This window comes from Carassius carassius, chromosome 43 (genome assembly GCF_963082965.1).
Source record: "Carassius carassius chromosome 43, fCarCar2.1, whole genome shotgun sequence".
In the NCBI taxonomy this organism is placed as follows: Eukaryota; Metazoa; Chordata; class Actinopteri; order Cypriniformes; family Cyprinidae; genus Carassius; species Carassius carassius.
This window is the reverse complement of record NC_081797.1, coordinates 23,342,174-23,352,295: the sequence shown is the minus strand read 5'-3', so window position 1 is coordinate 23,352,295 and position 10,122 is coordinate 23,342,174. Positions and strand designations below refer to the sequence as shown.

Here is a 10,122-nt window from a genome sequence, read left to right as displayed (position 1 = left end):
GTGATAATGATCCTAAAAATTCAGCTTTGCATCACAGAAATAAATGATCATTTAAAGTATAATACATTTAAAAACAATTATTTTAAATTATAATAATATATCACAATATTACATTACATCAAATAAATGCAGGCTTGATGAGCAGAAGAAACTTCTTTCAAAACTCTTTAAAAAAAATAGTAATGTTTCCAAACTTTTGGTCTGTACTGTATACAATAGAAAAACATTTCAAATATATATATACTTTTTTTTAATGGCAGTATATAATTTCACCTCAAAATGTATTTTATCATGAAGTAGATCTATTTTGTAGTGTTATGAATTAAGAACAGTCAATCTGAATTAAAGTTGTGTTTCTTTTTTCTAGACTTGACTGGTGAAAAACTGGAATATTGTCTCTCAGGGGAGCCACCTGTAATGTTTTTATATGCTCCTTGTGTTTTTGTATATATTCAAAAGAAAACACACTGGTCCACTGGGAAATGTGGGTAAAAGCTTCTAAAGCAGCTGTGACTTTTATTTTGTACAGGGTAATTTCACATGTATTTTACAGTCTTTATTACAAAATTATTTACACAAATCAAAGTATTATTGATCCACTGTGATTTGAGGCACAAATGAATGAATTGTGTACATAAAGCAATCCAATGCTTCCCTCAGGTTTCCAGCAAACAGCTTGACCGCCCATCGAATCATCTATTATTATCTGAATCACAGTGGACATTTAATTAATACATTTTTTAAGAAATACTGCTGAAAGGTGCATCTGTGCAACCAAAACAAACATATTCTACATTGGCCTGCGGTCATTACAATCACAACAACCAGCTAAATCATAATCACGAGGAGAGTCTTTGGGAAATAGACCAGCAAACAAATATGAACAAAGAGTCAGTGATTCCATGCACAGAAAAAGACGTCCACATGAAAGTTATAAAAAAAATAAAAAAGATCAAAACATCCATGTGTGACACAAAAAACATGTGATAGAATAGATTCACAGTGTAAAACAGACAATTCTGAAGATGTACTTCTTTTTCAAGGTCGACAAACAGGCCATCAAGCCAATAAGATTGTGTGTAAGTGGTCACAGTTTTGATGGTTGAACTTAAGATTACGGTTATTTAACAGAAGGCAAATGCTAATTAAAAGTCACATGCTATTAGATGAATAGCTTGTTCACTTCAAACTCAACATGCACGATTCTGAATTATCCTGTGAAACGCATTATGAATGCTATGGGCCGGTCAAAAACAAGCATTTATAAGCATTAGTACGCTGAAAACCATTCAAATACAAACAGAATAAAACACGAAAAAAGCTACAAAGCTGACCTAATGACCATAAGTGTGTTATGTGTGAACAAATCAAAAGGACTTTGGTCAGGGCAGATGCGCCATTTAATTTGAACCTAATGAAAGAGTTTTGTGAAAATTACAATAGAACAACACTGAACAGTTTCATTTCACTAAATTAAACAACATCTACCCTGACTGTTAGCCTCTCCCTTACTGCAGCACAAAACATGAACATTTCCTCACTAGAAGTTCAAAATAAGAGATGAATTAAATATGTCTGTTCTGAATGACAACACTAGAGAAACAAGATCATGTGACTAAATGAACACCTTTTATGATTCACAGAGCAAACACTGTGAGAACAGACACTAGGATCCATGCCACTTTCCTTTTAAACGGTCATCGGACACTCTACAATTCTGGGATGGCATTGTAAGCATAAGAGATGGCTGCCACTCAGAAGAGTCTCTTTTCCAGAGCATGAGCCGACCGTCTTAAAGGCAGATTCAAATGCTAAACAGCAAAAAATCATGTGGATATTCGCTGACAAAAGAAACAAAGTTCACCACACAGATCAAGCCCAGCATGTTGTTTGTTGCTTAAGCTCTAGAGTCAAACTGTTAGTAGGCAACGTAATATTATTAAAACTTTCAGATTCGTACAAACACGTTTAAGAAATCAAACTCCTGAACCAAATTTTTTTTTTTACATATTTGAACAGCTGTCCAAACCATGCTCTTGTTTACGTACTGACATTTTAAAAATGTTGTTTATGGAAAACACATGAATAAAAGATGCATGTGTCTTTCTTTTATTTGAGGCTTGTCAAAACTGTACTTTAATTCACTGGTGCGGCAACGACCATATATTATTTCAATGGACAGTGAACTGAAATGTTTGATGGGTGCATACATAGTTGCATCTAGCACAAATCTGCATTGATCTGCCCAAAATTGAATGATGGCATGGCTGTACCATAGGCGCATCATGCTTGTTTTTGCTTGATTCAGAATGGGGGAGGCTCCTGCCTCTGTATACGTCTCTCGGCTGCAGCCGCCAGTCGTCTGCGCCTCAAAGTCACAGAATCTGAGTCTTCATCCTCCATGGAGGGCATGACATCATCAGTATCATTGGCAGGGGCGGAAAACACATCTTCTTCATCAGACTTTCTATGTAGATAACGTCTAACAAAGAGAGAACAATGTTATATTAAAACTTAACCGGACCTAAAACACAGCCTTGGGGCACTCCCACTGATCACTGAAGATACTGCAAAGCTTTTCACTATCTCTGATATATGACAGACCGGAAGTCATTGATTTTAGTACCAGTGCTGCGTGGATCAGAATTTTCTGACCCGATGTGAGCTTTGTTTGTGTTAAAATATTCAAAAGATTTGAAAGATTTTTGGCGTTTTCCCACTGAAATGTTGTTCTTCAAAACACCATTTCTTTAAAAATGGGTGGTTATAAATAACCTTCTCTGAATTAAATAATTTGTGACCTTTATTAGCCATAGAAAACCTGCTACTTCAAACGTATCGGTGAACATTTATTTTGTGTGGATATACTGATAATTCATTCAATCACAGTGAATAAAGAGAATGGAGTTCAAATTTCTGTGCAAAGGCCACTAGGGGGTGAAACTCAGCAAACAAAACGAATGAGATGGTGGTAGTGAGAAGATGGCTTTCATGCAAAATAGAGCAATGCAGTCCAAGCTGTTCAGCTCACACTTTTTAAGAAGTTATAGGGAGACTCACCTGCGAGCTCTTTGGAGTAGCTCCTCCTTCCTCTGCATTAGCATCCTCTGCCTCTCATCTGCGGACTTGGAAAAGCGGCTCCCCCGCACCTCAAAGTCTTCCACCTCAGGGGCAGCGACCTCTGAACTGCTGCTGGCACCCGCTGAATCTTCAGGAGAAGTGTTTATCTGTATGGGTGTGCGCTCCACAGGCGAGAGGAGAGAAACATGCTTTTAAATTAGTTTCTATGCAAGCAATACATTATTTTAGCAGCTAATAAACACCTTTTGGTAGAGGTGTTAACCTCACCTGTGTTGGGAAAGGCACCTGGATCCTGCCCTCCAGGATGTTGTCAGTGGTGACCTCAACGGAGCGAGTGAGCTGTAAATCCTGCAGGATCAGATGGTAAGGGACCTGTGGAAACATTTCCTGGATCTGATGGGCCTGTGAAATTCAAGGAAAGTCAGGTTTATAACATGGAAACATGTGGAGAACAGATGAGGCTGTTTGTAAACACGCTGGAGGCCAGCAGGAGGACTCACCATGGCATTGAGCTGCGAGTTGTTGGCCTGTGCGATACTAAGGATGTTGGTGGTGTGCATGACCTCCACAGAGAAGCTCGGCAGCCAACTGGCAATGCGTGACCCTGAGGGTGAACGAGTGGAGATTAATATACCATATGATGCTTTAATTACCATAAGCCTAATAGTTTCACAGGTTATTAAAAATAAGAATAATATATTTGGTGTATCCAACAGTCGATGTAATGTTTTTTTGGTTTTCATATCCATGTGTTCATTTATGACTTGTTTATTGATTTATGCTTCTATGAATCCTCATCAAAAATAAGTTATTTACTCATTACTGATACCTTTTTTTATGCATTTCAGTTCAAATTTAATATTTGTAGTATTCTACAAAAATATATATTATGCATATATATCTTCTTCACCGGTGTTTGTTCGATATTGGACATCATCCAACTACTGCCTGAGTAATAATGTTTCTCAGAATTAGTCATTAACAGTACTAGATGTTCTTTTCCAGAAACAGTGTTTTTGTAATATGCCAGATGTTATATTATAGTGCTAGTTTTGCTGTATTTGGTCTAAAGGTGTGAAATCCTTGTCTTGCCACACATACAGTCATGCCCAAAAATATCAGCCCCCTTGGTAAATATGATCAAAGGCGGCTGTGAAATTATATCTGCATTGTTAATCCTTTTGATCTTTTATTTAAAAAGTTCCTCGAACCTTTCATTGGATAATAAGAATTTAAAATGGGGGGAAATATCATTATGAAATAATGTTTTTCTCTAATACACATTAGCCACAATTATGGACTCCCTTTTATTCAATACTTTTTGAAACCTCCATTTGCCAGTTTAACAGGTCTACATTTTCTCCGATAATGCCTGATGTGGTTCGAGAACACCTGACGAGATCAGAGACCATTCCTTCATCCAGAATCACTCCAGACCCTTTAGATTCCCAGCTTCTCCTCTTCAGTTCACTCCTCTCATTTTCTACAGGGTTCAGGTCAGAGGACTGGAATGGCCTTAGATGAAGCTTGGTTTTGAGCTCAGTGACCCATTTCTGTGTTGTTTCTGAGGTTTGTGTTATTGTACTGAATTACTCATTGTGATGGATGATTAAGGGAATTTGGGCTTGGTTTTCCCTCCTCTTTATATTTCTGTGAAACGGGTAGCCATGGCTGGATGATTTCATGTTCATAATCACCCTGGAGTACTCAGAATTGTGAGTACGACTGGGAATATACTTCAGAGTAAAAATTATCGAAAATTATCCAAAAATCATTAGGATATTAAGATCATGTTCCATTAAGACATTTTGTAAATTTCCTAACATAAATATATCAAAACATAATTTTTAATTAGTAAAATGCATTGCTAAGAACTCATTTGGACAACTTTAAAGGACATTTTCTCAGTATTTTAGATTTTTTTGCACCCTCAGATTACAGATTTTCAAACAGTTATATACCGGCCTAATATTGTCTGCTTACATCTTCCTTCTTTTGGGCTTCTCTTCTGATATACACTACTTCAATTTGGAACACACTGCACTTTAGTACAAATGAAACTTAAACGTCTTAAACATGAAGAGCTCTAATGAAGCCACTGCTATAGCTGTCTTTCAGTCACTGGTCTGGATTTGGTGTGAATGTGTAAAGAGACGGCTCACCATCGAAGTGGAAGAAGTGGTTGTGCTGGTTGAGGTGCGGCCGGGGCTCTGTTCCCGGTCCAGCGGCCATGTTATCATCCAGCGGTGCCCTCTGACCCTCGTCTCTCTCTCTCACGCCTTCATTAATGTTCAGTGACATACGGCACGTGGGACAGGAAGTGTCCTGCTCCAGCCAAGAGCGCAGACAGGAACTGGACATAAACGATATGGTCAGACTAACGTTTGAAGTATTAGAAGACTAGAGTGCTGACAATAAGGGGTTATAGCTCACTTATGGAAAAGATGTCCACAGGGCAGCTTGCGTGCTGTAGTCATTGAATCCCAGCAGATGGCACAATCATCGTTATTAGCCAGCAGCTCATCAGGCGTTGCTACAGCAAACCTGCACAAGGAGAGGAGTTCATGTCAGCACACACCGTCTGCTTATCATCAGCCACGTCTGATTCATAACACACACTCAAACATGAGATGCACATGAAGACTATGCTAAGAACTGTGGAAATTCAGTATTTTTTCATTCATTTCACATTAACATTAATAATTCTTAGCATGTTTGAAAGAAACAATACAAAGAAATACAACCTGGAGAATGAATCTGATTAACTCTATTAATATAAGTACACACACAAAGCAGCTTTTCAAAGGTCAGAGGTGATGTCCTGTGCAAACTTCTGGTTTCCAGCCACAAGCTGAACCCATTACGCCACATCTTATCTACTTCAGCAGCTTCACTCTCCAGTTGAGCAATATAACCCAGTGCCTGTTTCAGCGGTGAGGCTCCTCACCTGGCCTCCATATTGTCAATAACACGCAAGTAGTTTTTATGGCGGCGAATTCGTCTCTGCACCTCGTGAAAGAGATAGCGCAGCTGCATAAAGATCACAAGACTAGCCATGGACAACCAGATGTTCCCGAAGAGCTGCAAGGGAGAGAGAAACAACAACACATGATCACATGAGACCGAAGGATCAGAGATGTCACCTGCAGCTGATGCCTCTGACCATTACTATTATTATCAGCCTAGTAATAATATTGTATTAATATTAGGGCTTATTTGTTCCATTATATTTCCTTTTCCGTGTTTTTAAAGTGTTGTGCATTATAACCAATCATACACGAGTTTATGAATGCAGTGTCCAATCAGAGGCGTTCGGATGAGTTTTGTTTGACTCTCATCATAAACAACACAGGGCTGATGTGTGTGCAAGCTTTATTCATCGTACAATGTAAGCATCTTCACTGATTATACGCGAGGGTTTTTAAACTGCATGAGCGAGCGAGATGATTGAGACTGAAGCCAAATCCAGCTCATAACTGAAAACACCTGCCCAGACTCAGGACTGGCTCTGGACCAGTCACACGAGTCTCTCTCTCTCTCACCAGCATGTGGATGTGATGCATCAGGTCCAGGCAGAGGAGGGTTAACTCCAGGGTGAAGTCTGTGTAGTAGATATAGGAGCTCTTGTTCTCCCAGGTCCCCTCATGGTTCAGGTCCCACAAGTGAATGGAGTACCTGTAGACAACAGATCGAAACCTTCAGATTCACGCCTCTCCTCCCTCACGATGAGCGAATCTGAACGTATTCTGGACCGAGCACACACCGTATGATGACGTGTCCTGCGCGCACCGTCACCAGCAAACACTGCAGGACAGGAGACAAGGTTTGGGTTCATTCAGGATGTACGTACCAACATGCAAGCACTTTTCTCTTTACGGTCACTTAGAAAGGTTTGTGAAGTGTTCTTACCTCAGCTGCCATGAAAGCGACAGTGTGCATGCCGTGAAAATGCCCGACCAGAGCGCAGAGCACTGCCAGACCGCCACAGCACGCCAAAACAGACCCCAGCAGAGCCAACACTCGCACATGACTGACCGTCGGAGTGGTGGGAGAAAACGAGAGCTGCCCCGGAGAACAACACAACACAGAGACACATGAATAAAGACACAGGGACGGAGGGAGGGTAGATACAGAACAACAGGGATGCAAGGAAGTGAACGAGAAGGAAAGGGAAGAGTAGAGGATGGAGAAAAAGAAAAGAAGAAGAGAAATGAGCAAGTAGGTAGAGAAGGTAAGAGTTAATGCAAACGCAACAAAGGAGGAAAGAAAGGAAGGAAGGAATGAAACATAACAGGAAGCAAGTCAGGAAGGAAGTAAATAAAAGTGAACAAAGGAAAGAAAGGACTGAAGAAAGGAAATAAGAGTGTAGGGAAGAAAACTAGAAAATGCTGGGAGTAAATAAGAGTGAAAAGGAAAGGAAGTAAAGAAGGAAGTCAATAAAAAGGCAAGGAAAGAGGGAAGGAAGTTAGGGGGAAACACAAAGATAGGAAGCATGAACAAAAGAGAAAGAAGAAATCTAGTAAGAAAGGCAGTAAATAAAGTAAAATAATGGAGGGCAGGAAGTAAAGAAGGAAACATGAGAGAAAGGAAGAAGGAAGGGAAAGATAGGTAAGAAGGAAAAGGTGAGGAAGAAGGAAAGATCGAAAAGGAAAGAGACGGACTGTGTCACATTTGAAGGCTGCATATGTCATTAAAGACCTCTTATTTAAGAAAAGTAACCCTAAGACAACGGACCTATTCTTTGTGACGTTTCAAATATTATCATTTCTTTTTTACTTTGGAAGTTAACGGTGACTTTTCTTAAATGAGACTTCCCCGATGACGTAATCAAGATGAGACACAGCTACAGTAAATAAAGAGGAAAACAGAAGGAAGGTAGAAGACTAGCGTGAGTGGAGGAGAGAAAGAAGGAAATCAGGATGAGAGAGAGCAGATAAGGATCAGAATGAATGACGGAAACAGGAAGGAAGTAAGAAAGGAAGCCGCCAAGGAAAGGAGGAAGGTAGGTAATTCAATTCATATTTTGAGCCAGGAAAAACAGTCATAAACGTCTTAACCGTACTCAGATCCTCCAAAAGATAATTGCTTTTTTTTTTTGGCAGTAAAAGCAAATAGTGATGTTTGTCAAAACAGGATATTCTGACAGTTCGCCATGTAGAGTGGGCTTAATGGTTTCCTGAATCAATTCATCTATTAGTCCTACTATAAATAACAGCTTCCAGTCTTCATGAGCACTAGTGTTTACTGATGTGGTGAAGACTCACATATTCGAAGCGGTCTTTGCAGAGCTGCACCATCAGATGCAGGAAGATGAGCACGGAGAACCACAGACACCACAGCACCACCTCCTCCACCCGCTGCACGTTCAGCACGCCGAAGATGAAGATGAACTTGTAGAAGACGAAGTTCCAGAACTTATCCTTCAGGTGCTGTCAGACGGAGAAGAGCAGACGCACATCAGTCTATCAGCGCAGTGGAAATCTGCAGCACACCTTCACATGTGCAACGCTTCACGCTTACAGGAACGGTTTCTGAAAGAAGTGTCCTCTGCTCACCAAGGCTGCTTTTAAATTAAATAAAAAAATTACATGTATGCATTTAGCAGATGCTTTTATCCAAAGCGACTTACAGTGCATTCAGGCTATCAATTTTTACCCCTCATGTGTTCCCGGGGAATCGAACTCACAACCTTGCGCCTGTTTCCTATGTGAATCTCTGTTAAAGCGTAATTTATTTCTGTGATGCTCTGCTGTATTTCCAGCATCATTCCTCCAGTCTTCATGATCTTCAGAAATCATAATAATATGGTGATTTACAGCTCAAGAAACATGTATTTTTGTCAGTGCTGAATCTAGTCTATTTATTATTTGAGCATGCAGTAAAGACAGACTGCATGTTATTTCCTAACACAGTTGGATGCTTTACGGTCACTTGCAGCGGTGTTCTCCTCATACAGGACTCCTACCTGCTTCTCGCTGACTCTCAGCGGCCCAAACACGATGCACTGGATCACTTTAGCGATTAACATGAGGATGCAGCACGCCGTGTTCACCATCACCTGCGGGAACAGGACAACTCCTGTAAAGACAGTCACAGATCAAGCCGTGTGGGGTTAAATCTACACCACAGGAGTGTCACACACCCAGACGAAGAGGCTGTCTGTGATGAGGATCAGCAGCACACGAGAGAGCACGCTCCCGGGGCGGTCCAGCTCCAGCTCCTCCTCAGGGGGGCTGTGGGGGTCCTCTGAGTCTCTGACTGAGCTGTGGGCACTTAGCATGCTCCCGGCCAGCAGAAGTGTGCTCAGGACGGTGTATGTCTGTAAGCTGGGCCAGGGGAAGCGCTCCAGAAACAGCAGAGGCATCCTGACTGCTGCTTAGCTTCGACTGTATCTGGTGTTTACTGTCTCTTCTGGACCCTGGATCTGATCACTAGTCCCAGTGTCCTTTTACAGACGACAGCAAGTCCTACACAATCACATTTAAACTCCTCTTAATGCAGATAAAGGCTAAGACCTAAGAGCCCAAACTGAAAGCGGTGTTTATATAAATACAGGCGCTTGTGTGTCAACTCTACGGTAACGTTACCTGTCCTTTTCTGTTTGCATGCAGGAGACTCTATAAACAAACTCCTAATTACAATATACCGTTATGTATTACGTTTAAACCCCATTACGGCGAGTAAAATTCACTTCTTTTGAATCGTAAAACCGATGTTTATTTTTTTAAGAGCATATAATTATTTATCATTAGCATGGAGGCTAATCTGCTGTAGCTACGCAAAGGTTAAAACACGACAGTGTCTTAAAGTCATCAGACGGTCTTTAAATCCGCCCAGTGTCGCTCGACGATCTGTCTGATATCTGCTTGGTTTAGAGAAAAGGGTGAAATCTCGTGTTTAGATCTGTTTCTCTGGCTGTTTCTGGCACTTTCTGTCCCTCATACCTGTTTCCGCTGCCTCTGACGTCATTCTGTTGAACTTCCGGTGATTATATGACAGAAGGCGGTCCTTCTCGTGTAAACGAATACGAAACATTTAAAT

At 40.7% G+C, this 10,122-nt stretch overlaps 1 protein-coding gene across 3 annotated transcripts; it reads right to left on the bottom strand.

Moving 5' to 3' along the window:
* Positions 1 to 483: 483 nt before the first annotated feature.
* On the bottom strand, positions 484 to 10,073 carry LOC132124636 (E3 ubiquitin-protein ligase AMFR-like). 3 transcript variants are annotated; one of them, XM_059535749.1, is made up of 14 exons: positions 10,026 to 10,073; positions 9,224 to 9,548; positions 9,047 to 9,139; positions 8,346 to 8,510; positions 6,991 to 7,143; positions 6,845 to 6,885; positions 6,624 to 6,756; positions 6,029 to 6,162; positions 5,515 to 5,625; positions 5,244 to 5,434; positions 3,582 to 3,685; positions 3,349 to 3,483; positions 3,061 to 3,242; positions 484 to 2,482 (listed from the first exon to the last, which is right to left on the bottom strand). In XM_059535749.1, exons 2-14 carry the CDS (start codon positions 9,443 to 9,445, stop codon positions 2,305 to 2,307), a joined length of 1,842 nt encoding a protein of 613 aa, XP_059391732.1. In that variant the 5' UTR covers positions 9,446 to 9,548; positions 10,026 to 10,073; the 3' UTR covers positions 484 to 2,304. The 3 variants fall into 3 exon arrangements, with proteins under 3 accessions (XP_059391732.1, XP_059391730.1, XP_059391733.1); XM_059535747.1 differs by having other exon boundaries at positions 9,224 to 10,055; XM_059535750.1 differs by having other exon boundaries at positions 3,061 to 3,227; positions 9,224 to 10,055.
* Between the last annotated feature and the right edge of the window lie 49 nt (positions 10,074 to 10,122).

What these genes read in the sequence shown, in the direction of transcription:
- LOC132124636 (XM_059535749.1), bottom strand. Translation starts at nt 9,445, where the DNA reads ATGCCTCTGCTGTTTCTGGAGCGCTTCCCCTGGCCCAGCTTACAGACA. An exon ending in TCGCTTTCATGGCAGCTGAG is followed by an intron (nt 6,886 to 6,990) that starts GTAAGAACACTT and finishes CCTGTCCTGCAG; the next exon opens with TGTTTGCTGGTGACGGTGCG. An exon ending in TGCATCACATCCACATGCTG is followed by an intron (nt 6,163 to 6,623) that starts GTGAGAGAGAGA and finishes TCTCCCTTGCAG; the next exon opens with CTCTTCGGGAACATCTGGTT.